This window comes from Cetorhinus maximus, chromosome 4 (genome assembly GCF_964194155.1).
Source record: "Cetorhinus maximus chromosome 4, sCetMax3.hap1.1, whole genome shotgun sequence".
In the NCBI taxonomy this organism is placed as follows: Eukaryota; Metazoa; Chordata; class Chondrichthyes; order Lamniformes; family Cetorhinidae; genus Cetorhinus; species Cetorhinus maximus.
Genome location: NC_135882.1, coordinates 137,901,822 through 137,924,214, shown reverse-complemented (window position 1 = coordinate 137,924,214; position 22,393 = coordinate 137,901,822). Strand labels below are relative to the sequence as shown.

At 45.9% G+C, this 22,393-nt stretch overlaps 1 protein-coding gene across 1 annotated transcript in view; it reads left to right on the top strand.

The window, feature by feature from the left end:
• Nucleotides 1-22,393, top strand: part of slc22a13b (solute carrier family 22 member 13b) — a 67,348-nt gene that overhangs the window by 35,684 nt on the left and 9,271 nt on the right. The window contains exons 8-10 of the mRNA XM_078541244.1: nucleotides 1,971-2,079; nucleotides 4,024-4,212; nucleotides 19,979-20,000. Of these exons, the coding sequence (XP_078397370.1) occupies nucleotides 1,971-2,079; nucleotides 4,024-4,212; nucleotides 19,979-20,000 (320 nt within the window). The remainder of the gene's footprint in view (nucleotides 1-1,970; nucleotides 2,080-4,023; nucleotides 4,213-19,978; nucleotides 20,001-22,393) is intronic.

The window sequence follows — 22,393 nt, the reverse complement described above, 5'->3', positions numbered from 1 at the left end:
GGTGTTGTTAAAACCATACAATCTTATAGCACAAAAGGAGGCCATTTGGCCCATTGAAATTGTACAGACTCTTTGAAAGAACTATCTAAATAATCCATTACCCTGCTCTTTTACCATAACCATGCAAATGTTTTTCAAGTATATATGGAATTCCTTTTTCAAAGCTACTATGAAGTCTGCTTCCACCACCTTTAGGGTAGTGCATTCCAGATCATAACTCACTGCACAAAACCAATAATTCCAACCAAAGTGTTTAAATGGTTTAAATGTATGGAATAATGGATAATTGAGAGAGTTACAAGTTGGAAACTAAGCGAGGAGTTCAGATCATTGCAACTTTGAATGATGGATATCTGGGAATGAGGTGTTAGGCAATGAGGAACATGAATTGAAATGATAACTAGGACATTTACAATTAAAACTTGTATTCTTACTCTATATACTCACACACAAAACAGCTCACATAATAGAATTATTTGATTTTCCAATCAATAGAGCTTTATAAAGGCCAAAGACTATATGGGAAGGCTTTAATCCAAAAAAGGGTGGGTTTTGGGATGGGTTTAGGGGGAGGTTAATGTGTTAAAACTCTGAATCCTGACTCTAACCTGCCTCTAACCCGTTTGCTTCCAGTTTTAATGCAAGTGGATGGAGTGCGGATGACCAACCTGCTCCAAGATGGTGGTTTGATACTTCAGCTATTATAATGAGGCTGCATGCCTCATTTTTATTCACCATTTGATATTTAATACTGGATGGCCAGGCAAGGCACTGCTGGATCAGGAGGTAAGTCACTTCCTGCTGGATTCAGCATGATGCCTGGCCAACCCCTAGCAATTGGATAACCCATTAACCCTTCTGACCTCCTCTCCGGAGTTCTCTGATCCGCCACAACAGAAGTGTCCAATCTTCCCCTGAGGCCTTCGATCTCACCTATATACCACTCTCCAACCCCCGCCACCGCTCCCCCCCGCCCCCCAAACCACTGAGGCCTCCAATATCTCTCCCATATTTCACCTGCTAAGGCCTCCAATATCTCTCCCATATTTCACCTGCTAAGGCCTCCAATCTCTCCCCCACCTAATCAGTCCTCCAACTCCCCTACCCAACACAAAGATTGGACCCTCAGACTGGCTCACAATTCTTCCAACCTGCCCCATACCCCAGATCAGAAGACCCATGCCAGGAATAGCCCACCCATTCTCAGGCTCAGCCCTGCCCGTGGAATTGACTACCCTCCCCCACACTGTTCCACCAGGTGAGGTGTGACCCTGCTCCGGACTGGCAGCCAAGCCCTGTCAATCTGTTAAAATCTACATTGTGTGGGGAAGCCCTGACTTTGGGTTCACCATTCCCCACATTCTACCGGCCTCTTCCTCCCCTACCCCATACCCTACCCCTCCCATGGGTCCAGTAAGTTAAAATCACACCCCCACCCCACCCTGTTACATCAATCACTAGTCCTCAGGGAGGTGACATTTTGTGCTATTTCATACATTTCCATTGCTGCACACAGGCAGGAGTGAGACTGGGTATCTAAGAGATCAACAGTCTGAGAGAAGGAGCAGGAGAGCTGGGGCCAGAGTAAAGGAAACAGCAATGGGAGAGTTCAGAATAAATAGGTGAATGGGACTGTGCCAGGACTCATCAAGCCCAATTTCCAGGGGAAGTGGGGTATCATTCATTGCATTTACACTCACATAAGGCAATCCCCTTCATTCTCAATCCACTGCTCCCCACCAGTGAGTGATTTAAATTTCATTTTTATTTGTGAATATGCAAGAAGTAATTTTCTGACATTGTACACCAGCAGGGAGCCTCACCCAATCAGAAATCTGGGCACACGCTCAGCACAAAACTTTGGACAGGAGGCACTCAAATTAAAATATGCACCCTTGCAGGGCAAAGATCCCAGAGGAGCACAAAGCCAGGAAATGGCCCCCTTATGGTAACTGTTCTTTGTGTTGCAGGTACGCAGATGGGAGTCACTATACTTGCCGTCTTTGCAAAACTGGGAATTTCCTGCTCCTTCTCCACTGCTTATGTTTATTCTGCTGAATTATTCCCGACTGTAGTCAGGTATTGTCGATTATAAAAGGCACCCTGTAATGAGCAGGTGTGAAATCTGTCAGTTTTGTTGGAGTTTTTTCACTGGGGAGTGAAAAATATCCATTCTCTGCACCCAATGTATGCATCAAGCATTCTCGGGTCAGGTGTAGTGTGCATTAAATGCAGACTGCAGCTCTCTCTGCTTTGCCCAGTAACATCCTTTAACATGTTGTGTAATGGTGTAGTGGTTATGCTACAGGATTAGTAATCCAGGCCTATTAATGAATATGAGTACATTCATATCCCACCATGGTGGTTTACATTTGAATTCAGTTTGAAACCTGGAAATAGAAAGGGCATGGAGGAGTTGAAGAGAGATGGGCCTGGCATCCTAGGCATGGTAGGGGATAAGACCATAAGACGTAGTAGCAGAAGTAGGCCATTCGGCCCATCGAGTCTGCTCCGCCATTCAGTGAGATCATGGCTGATCTGTTAATCCTCAACTCCACTTTCCTGCCTTCTCCCCATAAAATTTGATTCCCTTACTGATTAAAAATCTGTCTATCTCAGCCTTGAACATACTTAATGCCACAGCCTCTACAGCCCTCTGCGGTAAAAAATTCTACAGATTCATTACCCTTTGAGAGAAGAAATTTCTCCTCACCTCTGTCTTAAATGGGTGACCCCTTACTCTGAGATTATGCCCTCTGGTCCTAGACTCTCCCACAAGGAGAAACTACCTCTCAGCATCTACCCTGTCAAGTCTCCTAAGAGTCTTATGTTTCAAAAAGGTTGCCTCTCATTCTTCTAAACTCCAATGAGTACAGGCCCAACCTACTCGACCTGTCCTCATAAGAAAATCCGTCCATACCCAAGATCAACCTAGTGAACCTTCTCTGGACTGCCTACAATGCAACAATCAGTCGAGGTAAAAACTGAGGGGGTCTAAAGGGTGGGTCATTACTGCCAAATCTGGATCCATCTCAAGGTATTACCTGGCAGAATCTTTACAGGGCTTTGAGTTCACCTACAGCATTTCAATTATCCCCACTGAAGTGAACTCAGACATGTCCTTTTAAATGCATAGAAAGGAGGACCACCAAAGCCTGCAAGTTCAGCCATGCCCCACAGAGTGGACACTAATACAAACATTCTGTAAAAAGTGGACAAAAAATACAACATTGCTTCCTCTGCAATAAAGGAAATACCCCTAACTTCCCTGTAACCATCAGTGTGTGCCAACCATAAGGTGTGCCAGTACATTTAGCTCTCTGACTAAGCTAGTCTCAACAAATAATGATAATGTACACATGAATAAAGTGAAACCAATGTAATGTGAAATATTTTCAAGTGAAGGTTAAATTTGAAAAACCAGCCATGCCAACTTCATGCTCTCAAGTCTGCTGCTAATGGTATTGGAGTTCGGCAGGAAAGTTTTGGCTGCGTTGCAGATCAGGAGGCTCCCTGTTTAACCAGGAGGCTCTTTTATAGCGCACGTGTAGCTGCAGCATTGTCAGCTGACAGCAGGGTTCACCACTGAAAAACATCCCCTGCTGGGGAATTGCATATTTTCCGTATACACTGCTGGCACTTTAAATTTTAATTGTAAGCGCCTGGGAAACAGGAAAGAGCAAGAGCGGAAGTGACTCACACTCGTTGGGAATGGCATGCCATTAACTAAATGCAGCCTGTTAACTCTGTTTCTGTCTCCACAGGTGCTACCTGACCTGCTGAGCATTTCCAGCATTTTCTGTTTTAATTTCAGATTTCCAGCATCTGCAGTATTTTGCTTTTGCTTAAATTAGCCTTTGTGATTAATAAATGGCAAGGAGGGCCTTTGTAATTGATACCTATGGTGATGGGAATTGGTTATCATTTATAGATACTTGGTTGCTATAAATACAGCATGTATACTGGCAGTGGACTGTAATGCCAGCAAGATTAAAACTGTTTCATTTTGTGTTTGTGATACAGGCAGACTGGCATTGGTTTGGTATCTATGTCAGCTCGGATAGGTGGCATCATTGCCCCCATGATTGTACTTTTACAACAAGACCATTCAGCTCTCCCCATGGCCTTATTTGGAACGGCACTAATAGTTCTCAGTGCCCTGTGTGCCCTGCTGCCCGAAACTGTCAACAAAGAATTACCAGACCAAACCAGGCAAGTTGGAACCACGAGAGGGTTAGTTCTTATATATTCAGTCCTGCCAGCACCAAAGTTATTTTGGGAGTCAGTTTTGCTCCTTGTGCCCAAAAGAAGCAACTTAATTTTTACAGCCATTTAGAAGGTGCAGTTAGCGGAAACTCGCTGAGGTTATTATTTCATGCTGGGTCCCTGGCAGTTTTGTTGGCGGTGCCAGGCTTCCAGAGAAGTTTTTTTTTTACAATTAACATGAAAGATCACGGCAGCCCAATTTGCACTGACCCAGTGCAGCCAAGCTGAATCTCCAGGCCCATGTTTTTAATTTGGCTCAGAGGAGCAAGGGTGTCAATATTGGGGAAAGGAACACATTCCATTCAGAGCATCTGCATCTCTCATTTCCAGTACAGATACTGCATGATTCTATGGAGAGTAAAAGGCCCGTCACTAGACCCCAAAAATAAGTCTTGGTACTGACATCAAAGCACCTCTCCTTTACTGCACCAACCTTCCTTTAGCAGAGTTCGAGGTTAGGATCAACCATCTGCCCCAGGGTCATAAGAACATAAGACATAGGAACAGTAGAAGGTCATTCGGCCCCTCGAGCCTGCGCTGCCAGTCAATAAGATCGTGGCTGACGTGATGTGGCCTCAACTCTACTTTCCTGCCTGTCCCCCATACCTTTAACTCCCTTGTCAAGTAAAAATCTGTCTAACTCAGCCTTGAATATATTCAGTGATGCAGCCTACACTGCTCGCTGGGGAGAGAAAATTCCAAAGACTAATGACCCTCTGAGAGAAGAAATTCCTTTTCCTCTGTGCCCTAATTGGCAAACGCCTTATTTTGAAACTGTGCCCCCTCGTTCTGGATTCCCTGTCATAGGGAAACATCCTCTCAGCAAATACCCTAACAAGCCCCCTCAGAATCTTATATGAATAGTTGTTTGGTAGTACAGAACTTGAGTATTGCTGAAAAAAGAGACTATTTTTGTCAACCTTTTTGCCTTGTACTCATCAGGACAATTCGCAAGAAAATACCAATGTCAAGGGAAACAACAAATTTATACTGTATGAGAAGAGAGTGCTGATTGCTTGGCAAGTGGACTCTGGTTGTCATAGAGAATGCACCAGTTGATGGTGACTAACCGTTAACTGCCAAGTATTGTTTGACATTTAAACCAGGCATCTTGACTCTGATTGGCCAAGACATTGACCTGAGGAATGAACCAGCGAATGCTGTTACTTATTTTGTTTAGCTAAACAGGTGCAACGTGTGTGCATGTTCTTTCTGTCTGCAAAGAACAGGGCCCTGTAAATTAATATATGTAGCTTCCATTAATACGCAAATGCACCACACTGCAAGCCCAACTGACAATCTTAAATTGGTTGCCAGCATAATTCCTAGCACATTGAGGATTATATAGTAAATGCCCAATTGCAGAATCACATCTAATGTTGGACACTTTTTGAGTTTTGGAAGCACAGGCTGGTTGGGTACGATCTGTACCTTGCCTGTTGTGAGCATGGAAGGGACATGCTGTTTGATATGATCATCCAGTCTCTGGGGCTTATGGCCTACATACCTAGCATCACACTGGCACTGAAATTCATATACCACATTACTCATTTGTGTGATAGGCAGAACGTCTTTTTGGCTTGACAAAGCACCCTGTTAGTGGCAAATACCACTCATATCGCTACAGCATTGTAGCAGCACGAAACAGCTAGCTTCACCTGTTGTTCAAATTTTTGAGATACCTTGTCCTTCCAGTGAAATCTGATCTTATCTATGACTGGTTCTGCACAGCATGAATTGGCCAGGTGGTTGGGCAAGTTGTTGCAACCAGTTTTGAGCAAGTTTTCTACATACACGGTGAAGGATTCCTTCACATTTGTGAAGACCATACTGGACTTGCATATCGATAGCAATGCTGTGTCCATGTGCTCATTTGACATTGCTAGCCTATTCACCAATGTTCTATTTAAGCAAGTCATAGATATTTGCGCTGCAGCACAATATCTAGACCCACCGCCATTGCGTGAATCAGTATTCACTGAGCTTATGAACTTGACAACTCGCACAGTTGAATTCAGCTTTAATGACACCATATATGCCCAAATAGATGGTGTTACCATGGGATCCCCTCTAGGCCCAGCTCTTGTAAATATCTTTGTTGGGTTCCATGAGAAATGTGCCTTTGATGGAATGGCACCTAACCTCCTACCCCTCGCATATTTCTGATATGTGGATGATATGTTTGCTATATTTAAATCCGCAGCTGCATATAATAATTTCCTTGCATGTCATAATGGGCTCCATCCTGTGCTCAAAATCACCTTTGAAATGGAGCAGTCAAATGAACTTCCTTTCTTTTATGTACTAGCTGAGAAATCTGCCAAGGGGGTTCTCTACCATAGTCTACCACAAGCCTTCCTTCATTGGTCAATACATGCATTGGGACTCCTACAGTTCCACACGCTATAAGATTGGACTTATCGGCAAAATCGTATATAGGGCCCAAGCCATTTGCTCACCGTGCAAGCTTGATGCTGAAATAGGGCACATCAAAGCCATCCTGTGGGATAATGGCTATCCTTATCAGATCATTTTGCACAGTATATCACGCAAAGTCATGAACGGGCCCAAGGCTCGCTTTTGGCTCTGAAAAGTGCCCAGTCTACCTCAGGTTACCCTGGAAGGGCAAGGTATCTCAATATGAGCAACAGGTGAAGCTAACTGATTCACGTTGCTACTCAGTAGCAGCAGGAGTGGTATTCGCTACTAACAGGATGCTGCTGTTAAGTTAAAAAGACGTTCTGCCTATCACAAAAATGAGCAATATGGTACATGAATTTCAGTGCCAGTGTGATGCTAGGTATGTAGGCCATATGGCCCAAAGACCGGCAGATCGTATTAAACAGCATGTCCCTTGCGCTGTTCGCAATGGATAAGGTACAGACCGTATCCAGCCAACCCGTGCTTTCAAAACTCAAAACACAGTGTCCAACATTAGATGTGATTCTGCGATTGGCCAAGTTTTTAAAATAATCCTCAGTGTGCTAAGATTATGCTGACAACCAATTTAAGATTGTCAGTCAGGCTCTCAGTGTGGCACATTTGTGTGTACTAGAAGCTACATATATTAATACACAGGGCCCTGTTCTTTGTAAACAGAAAGAACATGTACACACATTGCGACTGTTTCAGCTAAATAAGTTGTGACAGCCATTTGCTGGTTCATTCCCCAGGGTCATGTCTTGACCAGCCAGAGTCAAGCTGCCTGGTCTAAATTTCAAACAATGCTTGGCAGCCACCATCAACTGGTGCACTCTCCATGGCAATGCCTCTACCAATCAGTGTCCACTTGCCAACCAATCAGCATTCTCTTCTCACAATATAAATTTGTTGTTTCCCCCGACATTGGCATTTTCTTGCGAATTGTCCTGATGAGTGCAAGACGAAACGCTTTGACAAAAAAAGTGTCTTTTTTCAGCAATACTTAAGAATCTTAAATGTTTCAATGAAATCACCTCTCATGCTTCTAAACTCCAAGTAGTACAAGCCCAACCTGTTCAACCTTTCCTCATAAGACAATGCATTGTGTCATTATGTACAATCTTCAGAGCCAGCACAGAAGATCTTCATCCCATCAACATGGGTAGAATTCAAAACATAGGCTAGAGCTATTATAAACTATTGATTATTGTGTAGTGGTGTAAAAGCATCTCTCCTTCTCTCCTAGGGAAATGAATAGTAAGAATAACCTAGAAAATGGACACAATCAGACTATAACAGAAAATGGAAACTTAATTAAGAGCACCCGATTATAAAACAAAACATCATCACAACCTGAATTCTGAGCAATGTGGCTCTAAATTACCCAGAACTCTCATTCTGCATTGTAACTTACAGTTTTTACTCAGTTTCATTAAAGACATCAATGTATGAACTGTGCCAAAAGAATTGTGTTGCTAAGAAATTGTTTTTAAGAGAAAAATTGAGTAATTTTGTGTTGATAATTTGAACACAGAAAGAGCCTTCATGGGCGGGTATGGGAAATATTTATTGTATGTGAGTGAACACAGCCAACATGTATCAGTGATTAGGGTCAATCAGATAGGATCAGCATCAATGATCTCAGCAGAAGATGGTCAACCTCATTGCTTCACCTGGTGAATGAAGATAGCATTGTCCCTTCAGAGGAAACTTCAACTAGATTCTTGTTAGACTGATTGGCAGCCACATCACTAATCCAGCATGGGTGGCAGCGGTGGTCAGTGCCAACGACCTACAAAAGAGGACAGCCACCCAGTGCCCCAAGAGGATGAATGATCTTCTCCATTCTGCCATGGTAAGTCACTCTACTCATCATCCTCAATTCACACACTCTCAAACCCATCACACATCCACAGGGATCTCACTCACTGCCAGTTCAAGAGACATCACCATTCACTCCCTCCTTCATTGTCCTCATCCCGTCCATGGGACCACTCAACACCTACACATGCCAGGCATACTTATCACCTGACCTGGCAGGCATCCTGCTTACACTCCATCTCTACTCATGCAGGACAAGCTGCCACACAACAAGAGCGAGTGGTGGAGGAATGCCTGAAATCAAGATCCTCACGAGCTTTGAAAATAGAACCATCCAGCTGGCCAGCGAGGATCTGGATCATCCCTGTGTTGACGGCAAGGTCGGCGGTTCTCTACCAAGTGAGGATCCAGCCATGCTCCTGAAGAGGTCAGGTGCTGAAGGCTGACAAAGGACCTCCTCACCCTCATCCTCGTCGATATCCTCCTCATCGGAGGAGGCATGCAGCTCCTCCATCTCCTCCTCAGCCCTGGAAACCGTGCGCAGACCTGCAGGATGCATTTCTGGTGATCGCATAATAGCTGCACATTCAGCAAATGAAGTCTCTTATGGCTGATGTAGTTGACCGCGTGTTGCCACGGAGATCTGAGCGCCATGTGTGCAGTCGATGACACCCTGCACCTCTGGAAACCTGATATCTGGGCAAATCCAATTGCTGTTGCATCCTGACTTTCCTGGTCCTGGGTGAAATGCACAAAGTTGTGTGCCCTCGCAAAAATGGCATCCATGATCTCACAGATGCATTTGTGGGTGGAAGCTTGCGATATCCCACAGAAATCACCTGTGGAGCCCAGAAAGGAGCCACTGGCGTAAAAATTGAGCATCGCAGTCACTCTTGGCCACTGGCAGTGGATACCCTCCATATCCCCATGGTGCCAAATCCTGCAGTAGCTAGCAGATGTGACTGACCAGTTCCCTAGACATGTGCAGTCATCTGCAGGAATGAAAGGCAGCATCTATAGACCCTGGGTCCAGTGACGGCTCGCTGTGGCTCTTCAGAGGCTTGTGCGGGAGCCCCAGGCGCCCCTTCTTCCTGAGGGTGTTGCTCCTCCCACTGCGCAGCCAGGCACCTCCATCGTTCCCTTCTCCTGCATCTTCGCTCTCTGTACAACACAAGGCATACAGCTAGTTCACCAGGCTCCATTATCCTGATGTTGTACTCCTGCAGGATAAAAGAGAGAGATGCGTGGGTTAGCATGGGTGTACTAAGAACCTTTCTTGGTTAGTCTGAAGGGCCCTTAACACATCCCAGAGAGTGCTGGCCACCACTTGGATGGCCAGAGTTTAGTGCGCTGCATGACTGCCTGAAACACCGCCCATCTCTGCCCCACTCCACCTTCTAATTGGCGGCAGCTTCAGTCATTGGACTGCATGCTGCACTCTCAGCTCAGGCACAGGCATTCTCCTAACCTGCACTGCAAGGCTGCACTGTTAACTTGAACCATGGGGGAGACTGCTCCAAACCTGAATGATGACATTGCAAAGGGCTGTGAGTGACTCCACCAGTGACTGCTCCATGGCCAACTTTCTCAAGCAGATTGTATAACATGTGCAGTCAACCAACTGTTCTGCAGTACACTAAAACGCCCATCACTTTGCAGTCTGTGCCCAAGGGGTGAAAAGCTCTGGAGCACTCGGTGGCACTTTGATGCCTCTGTGTTGCTTGAGTGGGTAGATAAGCTAGAGGCTCCGACTCTAAGCATGTCAATGTGGCTGCGTCTGAACTGTCTCAACTGCAAGGTTTCTCTCATGTGTGGCCACTTCCCTTCCTGCCCACCCCGCACATGCTTGTGCACCACCATCAACCGCAGTACAGCCCTTGCCTCCCCCCCCACCACCACCCCCCCCACATCTTACCTCAACTGCAGGGCAGCCCTTGCATCCCCTCATCGCGCCTCATCCTTGTTCCAACAGGCGTCCCTCGCGAGTACTGCACAACATTACTGAGCACTCACCTCCGAGTTCCCCTCAAAGTGCAGCCCACCAAGTGCATGCCTTATATATGATGTTGTGAAACACATCGGCGTGCAATCACGGCAACATGCTCGGATGATCCAGGGGGATGATTCTGCCGGGCTGGGTTTATAATGATACGCAGATGTATCACAATGAGGTTCCTGACGTCTGAAGTTGGGAAATGCGGCCCGTCATCCACAGGCAGAGCAGACGATTGCAAATTGGTTTCATGGCATCGTGAAACCGATTTTTGGCTTTCTTGCCATATTGCCCGCTCACGCCATCGAACACGCCCGATGCCAACGGGCATGAAAAATTCTGCCCCTCGTCTGCCCGCTCAGGTGGATGTAAAATATCCCATGGCACTAATGTGGACAGCATGCTCTCGTAAGGAAGCCCAACGTTGTATTGTCTTAACTTCTGAATTTTCCAATCAGTGGGGAAAATGGAAACTCTTTCGAGTTATCAACAGTCACAGATTGCAACTCTTTCGAGTACAATCACAGTTCTTGGTTTCCGGGAGTGGGACATGAACTCACAATCCTCTGATTCAAAGGCGAGGGTGCTATGAACTGAGCCACAGCTGGTGCACTTCTCGCTGCAATGCAGCAGGACATCAACTGAGCTCGTTTAGAAGGCAATTAACCTGAACTTAAATGCAGATTGAATGGAATTTTATGGTGCATTTTGTATTCCTTGAATGGCGCACGGCATTCACAGATCTTCAGATTCCCGACCAGTCAAAAGTGGTAGCACCATGAAGCTTCAGTGTTGCCTCTGGCAGCAGCCATTTTGAAAGGCTATGGCTTAAGGGGAAGAGTGGTGAGTGGAGGCCATTGCCTTCCAGTGGCAGAAAGCATCTATGGATGACATCAACCGTGGGTAGTGGATGTATAAGCGTGCTGTTATCAATTGGAGGAGTGTTGTGTAAGGGTGCCATTACCAATGGTGAGTGTTTTTTATTCTTTAATGAGATATGAGTGTTTCGCTGGCAAGGCCAGCATTTGTTGCCCACCCTTGCTTGTCCTTGGGAAGGTGGTGGTGACCCACCTTCTTGAACCACTACAGTCTGTCTAATGTAGGCACACCAGAGTGTTCGGAGGGAGTTCCTGGTTTTTACCCAGAGGCAATGAAGGAATGGCGATATAGTTCCTAGTCAGGGTGGTGAGTGACTTGGGGAGGAACTTGAAGGTGGTGATGTTTGCATGCCTTGGCCTTCTAGGTGGTAGACGTCATGGTGCTGCCAAAGGAGGCTTAGCAAGTTGCTGTTGTGGAAGGCTGCCATTACCAATAGGGGGTGTTGTGTAAGGGTATCACTACCAATAGGGGGGAGGAGCAATTGCAAGAGAAACATGGGGTAGTGGTGCGAGATCCCAAGAGAGTAACAAGGGCAAGGTTTCAGGGAGGTGGATTGAAAAGGTAGCATAGATGGGGAGAGACCAACTGGCATGTGACTGATTCTCACAGTCTTTGAGGCCCCCATGAGGAGGAGAAATGGCGCTAAGAGAAGGGAGGGCCAGGCGCTGGCAGCTACACAGCAGGTGCAGTACAAGGGCCAGCCTCTGGGTGGAGGCGCTGAAGAAATGCGCAGAACAGAAACTAACAGCCTGCTGTGTGAAGAAGGGCTTACCTGCTGGTGAGAGTATACTGGGTGGAACTTAACTATTGCAGATGTCTGAATGCCAGCGTTAGCAATGACTACAGCTCTCAAAGGAGGCCATCACCAGCTTATGCACATTGCTGTAGGATGAGCTGCAATCCATGGGGTTTGGTGGACACCTAATGCCCATGACCCTGAAGATCACTGTGGCTGTCAACATTTACGCATCCATAACTTTCCAGGGATCCACTGGGGACATGTGGGATCTCCCAGGTTGCAGCCTATTGCTGCATCAAGGAAGTAATATCCTTATTCAAGTAAACCAGTGACTATGTGTGCAACTGCACTGACCCAGACAACCAGGCTGAGAGTCCATTGGTTTTGGGGTCATCACTGGTGCAAAGTGTAATTGACTGCACGCATGTGGTCATCAAGGCTCTCGTGGACCACACAGTGGCCTTCATCAACAGGAAGGGCTTCCATTCCATTAATGTCCAACTGGTCTGTGATTATTGAAAATGGATCCTTAATGTTTGTGCATTGTTCCTGGGAAGCAGCTACAACCCCTTGTCATGCCGAGAAGGCATGAAGAAAAAAATCTAAAAGAAATTTGTTTTTCTTCCATATTCTCTTGTTTAAATTCTGTTTTTTAAAAATATGGTCAATTGCTGGGCTGATAAAATGGCCACAGCTGGTCACATGCTGGTAGTTCTGGAAGATTCTAAGCCATTCCAATGGACAAAGGCTAACTCATCATCCTCCTGCAATGTGACAGCCCCCTTTGCATTGTATGAACATTCCAGACAAGCCAACACAAAGGATTAGTAGATGAGACATCTGCCCCAGCCAGCTCTGGACAAAGGCAGAGCTCCTCATCTCCAACGTTATGTTAATTGTTCCACAGTTACCTGCTCAAAATACAATGAGTTTTAACGAGGGTCCTTAAAGTACACCATTAGCTGAATGGCTCGATCTGAAACCACCCTGCCACATGACCAAGACTTGAGCTGTTTGAATTGCTTTAATTATACAGCTTTCGGGATCCTGTCTTCAGCTGTGGTTTTATTTCAGAAGAAAAAAACTTTACTCCAGGCTAGCAGCCTGCCTCTGACCTCCATCTCCCTCTAAGTCAGAACTCCAGAAAGAATCCTGTATTTCGCCTACAGAGTGAACTAAGTTCCAGAATGCAAGAATACTTTGTTGCATCTTCAACTGCCTCAACCGGGTTCCTAGGACAAAGACCAGGAATTCATCCAGACAAAGCCACCTGAAAGAACCTTCATTGGACATTGAATTACTGGGCTCTACTCTCATGAATTAATGCCAGTATCACAGAATCACAGTGCAGAAGAGGCCCTTAGGCCCAACGAGGCTGCACCGACTCGTGAGAAACACCTGACCTACCTACCTAATCCCATTTACCAGCACTTGGCACATAGCCTTGAATGTTATGACGTGCCAGGTGCTCATCCAGGTACTTTTTAAAGGATGTGAGGCAACCCGCCTCCACCACCCTCCCAGGCAGTGCATTCCAGACCGTCACCACCCTCTGGGTAAAAAAGTTTTTCCTCACATTCCCCCTAAACCTCCTGCCCTCGCCTTGAACTTATGCCCCCTTGTGACTGACCCTTCAACTAAGGGGAACAGCTGCTCCCTATCCACCCTGTCCATGCCCCTCATAATCTTGTACACCTCGATGAGGTCGCCCCTCAGTCTTCTCTGCTCCAATGAAAACAACCCAAGTCTATCCAACCTCTCTTCATAACTTAAATGTTTCATCCCAGGCAACATCCTGTTGAATCTCCTCTGCACCCCCTCCAGCACAATTACATCCTTTCTATAATGTGGCGACCAGAACTGCACACAGTACTCCAGCTGTGGCCTCGCAAAGGTTCTATACAACTCCAACATGACCTCCCTACTTTTGTAATCTATGCCTCGATTGATAAAGGCAAGTGTCCCATATGCCTTTTTCACCACCCCACTAACATGCCCCTTTGCCTTCAGACATCTATGGACACACACCAAGGTCCCTTTGTTCCTCAGAACTTCCTAGTGCCATGCCGGTCATTGAATACTTCCTTATCAAATTACTCCTTCCAAAGTGTATCACCTCACACTTTTCAGGGTTAAATTCCATCTGCCACTTATCTGCCCAGTTAACCACCCCGTCTATATCTTCCTGTAGCCCAAGACACTCAGCCTCACTGTTAACCACCCGGCCAATCTTTGTGTCATCCGCAAACTTACTAATCCTATCCCCCACATAGTCATCTATGTCGTTTATATAAATGACAAATAATAGGGGACCGAGCACGGATCCCTGTGGTACGCCACTGGACACTGGCTTCCAGTCACTAAAGCATCCTTCTGTCATCACCCTCTGCCTCCTACAACTAAGCCAATTTTGAATCCACATTATCAAATTACCTTGTATCCCATGTGCATTTGCCTTCTTTATAAATCTCCCATGTGGGACCTTGTCAAAGGCTTTGCTGAAATCCATATAAACTACATCAACTGCACTACCCTCATCTATACACCTGGTCATCTCCTCAAAAAATTCAATCAAATTTGTTAGGCATGACCTCCCTCTGACAAAGCCATGCTGACTATCCCTGATCAAACCTTGCCTCTCCAAGTGGAGATAGATACTCTCCTTCAGAACTTTCTCCAATAGTTTCCCTACCACTGACGTGAGACTCACTGGCCTGTAGTTCCCTGGCTTATCTCTACAACCCTTCTTAAATAGGGGAACCACATTAGCTGTTCTCCAGTCCTCTGGCACCTCCCCCATGGCCAGAGAGGAATTAAAAACTTGGGTCAGAGCCCCTGCAATCTCCTCCCTTGCCTCCTTCAGCAATCTGGGACACAAATCATCTGGACCTGGAGATTTGTCCACTTTTAAGCCTGCCAACACCTCCAATACCTTGTCACTCCCTATATCAATTTGCTTAAGAACCTTGCAGTCTCTCTGTACGAGTTCGATACCTTCATCCTCATCCTCTTGGGTGAAGACGGATGTGAAGTATTCATTCAACACTCTAGCGATGTCCTCTGGCTCCACCCATAGATTGCCCCCTCGATCCCTTATGGGCCCTACTCTTTCCCTGATTATCCTCTTCCCATTGATATACTTATAGAATATCTTGGGATTTTCCCTACTTTTATCAGCCAGAGCTTTCTAATTTCTCCTCTTTGCTCTCCTAATTGCTTTCTTAAGCTCCACCCTGCACTGTCTGTACTCCACTAATGCCTCTGCTGATTTGCTTTCCTTGTACCTGCTAAAAGCCTCTTTTCCTTCTCATCGTAACCTGAATATCTTTGGTCATCCATGGTTCTCTGGGCTTGTTACTCCTTCCTATCACCCTAGAGGGAACATGTTGAGCCTGTACCTTCCCCATTTCCTTTTTGAACACCCCCCACTGCTCCTCTGTAGATTTCCTCACAAGTAACTGTTCCCAGTCTACGTTGGCCAGATCCTGCCTTATTTTACTAAAATCCACTCTCCCCTTTGGACTTTTTTATTATGTAACTCACAATTTGTAACTTCTTTCCCTTTCTACCTTGTATGCTCGTGAGTGTGAATGTGCGTCACAATCCACCCCTCGGGTTTGAATGTGTTAATAAATCCTGGTTTTGTTTCACCTTAAAGAATTTGCTGTGGGGTTATTTTTAACATTGGACCTCATAAACCGGGGTTTGGGAAACACCATGACCCATTTCAACATGGGAAAGGACACTAAGGAAAACAAGTTAAGTTAAAAATTCAAACTATCGCCGTCGTGGGCAGAAGAGGGGAATAGTAATAATAATTCAATCCACCTCACCCTCATGTCTAGAACATCCTAAACACTTTTGAGTCCACAGATTTTCTGAACCTCCGCATGCCTTCAGGGATGGATTTTCAGAGACACGGGCTACCCATTGAAGACATGGCTACTCATGCTTGTGAGGAATCCTTGCACTGCAGCAGAGGATAGTTACAATACCTGCCACTAGTCCACCTGAGAAGCCAACAAGCAGACCACTGGGCTGCTGGAAATAAAATTCAGGTGCTTTATCTGATCTGGTGGAGGTATTCAGTATACCCCAGCGAGGATCTCGTGGTGGTCTGCTGTGCTGTGTGTAATGAGGATATCATCCAATTAGGAGGATTGGAGGAGGCTTCTGAGTAGGCAGTACAGGATGAGGAGCCCTTGAACCAGAGGCGATGGGAAATGAGACGTGGAAGGGAGACATGGGACAATCTCACACGTACTCATTTCAAGTGACCCTCATTCCCTTTCAATATCAGTGTGTTAAAGACCCACCTGTTACCTCATTCATCTCACACTCCATTGCCCAGTGTCCAGCTTCACCATGTTCACTGACAAAGCTGAGGAGCTGACCAGACAAAGTCTGCCCAATTACTAAAGGCCCCCTGAGGGAGCAAGGGTATTTTTACTATCTGACAAGCAGTAAGAAATGCAAGGACAGCAAGTTAGACAGTTTTTATAACTCATACAGAGGCACTACTGTATCAAGGCTTAACATCTATTTTTAATTTATTCTTTCATGGGATGTGGGTGTCACTGGCAAGGCCAGCATTTGTTGCCCATCCCTAACTGTCCCTGAACTGAGTGGCTTGCTCAGCTATTTCAGAGGGTAGTTAAGAGCCAACCACATTGCTGTGGGTCTGGAGTCACATGTAGGCCTTATCAGGTAAGAACAGCAGATTTTCTTCCCTAAAGGACATTAGTGAATGACATCGATGATAGTTTCATGGTCACCATTACTGAGACTAGCTCTATAGTCCAGATTAATTAACTGAATTCAAATTCCACCAGTTGTCATGGTGGGATCTGAACCCATGTCCCCAGAGCATTACTGGATTACTAGTCCAGCAACATTACCACTATGCCACCATCTCCCCAAAAAGCCACGAACCCCAAGTGATTCTAAGTGTTCTTCTTAACGCTTAATGTATGCCTCTATGAGGTGCTCCCCCTGCACTTGCAGCTGAGGTGGAGGCAGGCTGCTGACCTTACTGCCCCGTGGCCTAGGATGACCTTGGCGGCCATCCATTGGCTGCCTGAGGCCTAGAGGGCACTAGCATGCTAGAATGTCCTGCAAAGGTTGAGGTCTGAGTTGTGCTTGGTCGAGAATTTGTAGGTGACAGGAGGGAACTTGATGCTTGCAGCTGTGTGTGAATAATTGGCCATTAATAGGCTGAAGGTGGGACATCCACCCTTCTGGATTACATAGTCAACCAGAGGCTGGCAGCTCTCCAGCACTTGATGACAGAGATGTGCAGCACTGGACCCAGGATTTGGGGATGTGTTTGGGGGTAACGTTGGGGCTAAGCTGGCAGGCCCTGGTGAGGGGCGCGGGGTTCTGAAAGGCCGCAGAGGAAAGGGCAGCTTGGGGGGGTATAACTTTCAGGGGGCTTCCGATGGGCCCAGGGGGCATCTTAAGGAAGGAACCCCCAAATTCACCACCAGCCCGCGATGCAAGGAAACCTGCCGGACTGGGAGACTGGCGTGGTCCTCCCCCACAGCCAGTTAAATCATAGAGGACCACCCAACACCAACCCCACCACTAGTATAATTGTGGTGAATGCAGGAGAGAGTGGTTGAGCAGGCCACCCACTGGATTTAATGTGCCCCCCAGCTTTCAATGGTGTGGGAACATTAAATCTAGCCTTTTATCTTTCTCTTGGGCTCTCATTGTCCTCAGTAAATTTAGAATTTATCTATCTCCTTCATTTCCTTTAGTGCAGCGGCTGCAGGTAATGTAGGGGAGGAGCGGGAAGAAGGGTTAACCTTTTGGATAGGGGAGAACCCTCCAACAGAACACTATGCTGATGGTAGTGGTAACAGCATTAGTGAGGTTGTTGACCTGGTATTTTGTTTGGCAGAGCTGGTTGACCACTTTACAAGCAGCTGGTATTTCATTTTCCAAGCTGCTCTTAATTACAAGAGGCTGCTACTTTGAAAGCCTCATTTGACTCAGGAGACTTGCTGAATTCAGTTTGGGAATTGACAGAGCAGATTATTAAATATCAGAACTGAGCTCATTGTTGGAAGAGATCATAAAAGGTTGTCTTGGTATAAAGTGATCACTGGAATCTATGGCCAGGATTTCCCGATCGGCGAGCGGGGACGGGAGGGCCGCTTGTTGACACGTAAAATGACGCGGGATGATGTCGGGCGGAACTCCTGATGTCACCACCCTCCATTTCAATTTTCAGGTAGGCAGGGGCTCAGCAGAATCAGCTGTGCGCCCGCCGACCTGTCAATGGCCAATTGAGGCCATTGACAAAGTCATTAAAGTAATGAATGGACCTGCCCATCCAACCTTAAGGTTGGTGGGCAGGCCAGGAACGCTGGCGGGCTTCAGAAAAAGCATAAAACCTCATCCACGGGCGGGATGAGGTTTCATGTAGGTTCTAAAAAATGTAATAATAGTATCTTTGAAAGTGATGGACATGTTCCAGGGCATATGTCAGGGAATTTTCTTTTCTATTTTTAAGATTTTTTATTGTGGAGCCGATTTCCCTGAGGCAGCACTTAGCCCCAGGGAGATGAATGCGCTCTTTCGTGCGCATGCGCGGAAGAGTGCACTCTCAGCTGAGGGAATCCCCCTCCGCCCGTACAGGGAGCTCATAGTGCTTCCTGGCAGACATCATGCTGGGCAGGCCTTAATTGGCGGCGCGCCTCCAATCAGGGGCACGTCTCCACGAGCCCATTCCTAAACCTCCCCCCAGACGGGGGGAAAATTCTGCCCTATATTAACATCAACACTGAAGCCTGAGCTTGTGGTTAGTTGACTTCGCTTAAGTGCATTGTCAGCCTTGACTTGTGTACTTTTCTGACGCAGATCTGAATTCTGGCTACTTAAAATATTTGGAGTGATAATATTTAAAGCATACAGCAGCTCGTCTGTCATCTCTGCTGTTTGGCCTGAATCAAAAAGGGTATTGGTATTTGCTTGTGACTCCATCACATTTGGCTCTACAGCTGATTTCCATGATCAGTTAAAAGTTTTTCAGTTTCTTCAACTGGATTGTCAGAGTCAATGGCTAGGATTGGTGCTGTTGAGGTAATTGTGGTGTATCATTGATATCCATTTTGATTTCCTGTAAATCAGAGGTGTCTTTATCCATTGGTATTTTTTCTGGAGATTCCATTAGAGATTCTTGAGCTTTCAGATCGGATACTGTTTCTCCTTTGCACTTGTTCAATGAGGAACCAAAGGCCATTTTGGGAGTTGGGCTTAGATGCCTTTTGCGTCTCTTGGGTTGTCTTCTTAAAGTCCTTTTTTATTGTTTGAACCAAATGGATTTGGAAATGGACCATTACTGGGGCCTGAAGCTTTTGTAAGTTTATTCTTGTTCAAGGTTGTGTTGTCTTTTACACCCTCAGGAGAATTATGAATGTCACCAAGATCTGATATCTTAATTGCTTCACATTCTGAAGCGACAAAAGATGTCCCTACAGCTTCTTTTCCCACAGATAGGATAATAATCTTAACATTTTCTCCGTCATCTATTATTCCAATGTGAATGTCATTTTTGATTGGAAACTTTGGAATTTTCCTCCTGTTTTGCATATTTCTTTTTTTTTGTCTATTTTGGAACTTCTTTAATGAGAAGCATCAGATAATCGAAACTGATCTTAATCTGTGTCAGAAAACATTTCCTCCAAAGTTTCATTCTTTGAACTATGAGAGGATGACTCAGTGGAGTTGACAGGTGCCTGTTGCATGATCTGTCAGAATTTTTGCTGATACCCGATGAATGGTAAGCAGTATGGGAATGTCATCATGTCTCACGTCAATGAATCCTTGCCCTCCTCCGTTTTCTCTTTCATTAGGTTTGTCTTCCAGGGATCCGTGGTGAGAGCTTATAGTTGGCCCATCATGAGTTTTAGAGTTTTCATTCTCTTCTTTGGATTCAATTGAGCCGAAAGAATGTGATAATGCAGCTGTTTCAGTTTGTGGATTAAACAGCTGGTTTTCTATTGATAATTATGAAATTAGTTCTTTCTTATGCAAACCATCCACAGTTCCCCCTTCTGTCCTGTCAGTTAAAGACTAGTTGATTGGCTGGACTAAGTTCCCTTGAGGTATTCCTGCTTTTTCTTTCAGTTTGGGACCTTCTATTCATTTCTCTTTATTAGGTCGATTGGCATCAAATTTGCATTTCAATTACTGGAGATTCTGGGTGGAATTTTCCGTGCCCGCTGGGGTCGGGCGTGCTTGACAGTGTGAGCGGACAATATGGTGAGAAGGCCAAAAATTGGTTTCACAACGTCATGAAACCAGTTTGCGATCATCCACTCAGCCCATCGATGGCGGGCCGCATTTCCCGCCATTGGACATCGGGAACCTCATTGTAATACATTGTAATGATATATATCATCATATGGCCAGCCCGCCGGACTCATCCCCCCCACACTGGATTGTCCGCCCACATCAGCATGTTTCACAACTGCATGTAAATGACGTGCACCTGGCGGACTGCACTTCACCGGGGACTTGGAGGTTTGTTTGCCTACCTTGTTTCGGGCAGCACTAGCAGTCATCCGCGCCAGGCTTCGCAGACAGAACCACATCACTTTTAGGGGGGTTGACAGGCAGTTCTCTACCTAACTTTGTATGGCTGCAGGGCTAGGGCTTGTTGGGGAAGGGTGAGAAGTGGCCTCAGGCAAGGGAAGAGGCTGCAGGGCAAGGGCTGTACTGGGGAAGGGGGATATCCCAGGGTTTGTGTGGGGGCACAAGTTGATCTGTGCAAGTGGCTTCAAGATGGTGAGGCTGAGGAGGTAGTCTCCAGAGCAGATGCGGCCAGATGGCGATGTGAGGGTGTGTGTGAAAGAGTGAGTGGTGATGTCCCTTGAGCTGTCAGTGAGTAGATGCCAGTGAATGTGTGATAGGCTTGAGTGTGTGAGTTTAGAGTGATGAGATAGTTGCATTACCCTGGCAGCACAGATGAGATCTTCATCCTCTATCTACACTGGATGGCCAGCCTCTTCTGTGCAGCATTGGCACTGGTCACCACTGCCATCGCCTACCAAGCTGGAATTGTAATGTTGCTGCCCCTCCTGTGGCCAGAGCCACAGGCCTCCATGCCAGGCCTCCAGAGCATCTAAAAGGCACTCAAGGGATGTGTCACTAAACCCAGGGCTGCAACTTTCTTGCCTTTTGGGGCCATGTCTTATTTGCAGTAGTCCTGGGCTGGAATCACTGAGAGGTGTGCACGTGACTGGACTTTAAATATGGCGCCCAGCGCGATGAAGCGGCGTGGTGATGGCATGTTTCCCGGGAATGCATAATTAATGTGGTGGGTTTGGGACAATCTGTTTCCCAATCATTGCATTTGCCTGAGAATAGGGCTTAGGCCTTTCTTGGTCTAATTCAAGCTGTCTGAAGAGAAAAGCTGGGTCTTCATCTATTTCCCCTTTTTCAAAATTGTGATTTGTTTCCTGTTGCTCAGCCAATTTTGTATCCATGTTGCTACTGTCCCTTTTATTCAATGAGCTCTAACTTTGCCCAGCAGCCTGTTTTGTAGCACCTTATCAAATGCCTTCTGGAAGCCCATGTATACCAAATCAACAACATTACCCTCATCAACCTTCTCTGTTCCCTCATCAAAAAATTCCAAGTTAGTTAAACACAATTGGCCCTTAACAAATCTGTGCTGGCTTTCCTTAATTAACTTGCATTTTTCCAAGTGACAATTCATTTTGTCCCAAATTAACATTTCTAGAAGCTTCCCCACCACCAAGATTAAACTAACTGACCAGTAGATGTTGGGTTTATTTTTACACACTTTTTGAACAAGGGTATATGATTTGCAACTCTCCAGTCCTCTGGCAGCCCTAAGTCTAAGAAAGACTGGAAAATTATGGCCTCTGCAATTTCCACTCTCACTTCCTTCAGTATCCTTGCATGCATCCCACCCAGCCCTGGTGCCTTATTAACTTTAAATACAGACAGCCTATCCAATGCCTCCTCCTTATCCATTTGGAACCTGTCAAGCATCCGAATTACCTCTTCTTTCACCATGACCTGTGCAGCACCTTCTTCCTTGGTAAAAACAGATGCAAAGTATTCAAATTAATACCTCAGCTATGCCCCTGCTTCACACGTAAATGCTCTTTTGGTCCCTAAGCAGCCCCGCTCCTCCTTTTACCATCATTTGATTACTTATATACCCATAGAAGACTTTTGAATACCTTTTTATATTAGCTGCTAGTCTCTTTTCATACTCTCTCTTTGAGTCTCTTATT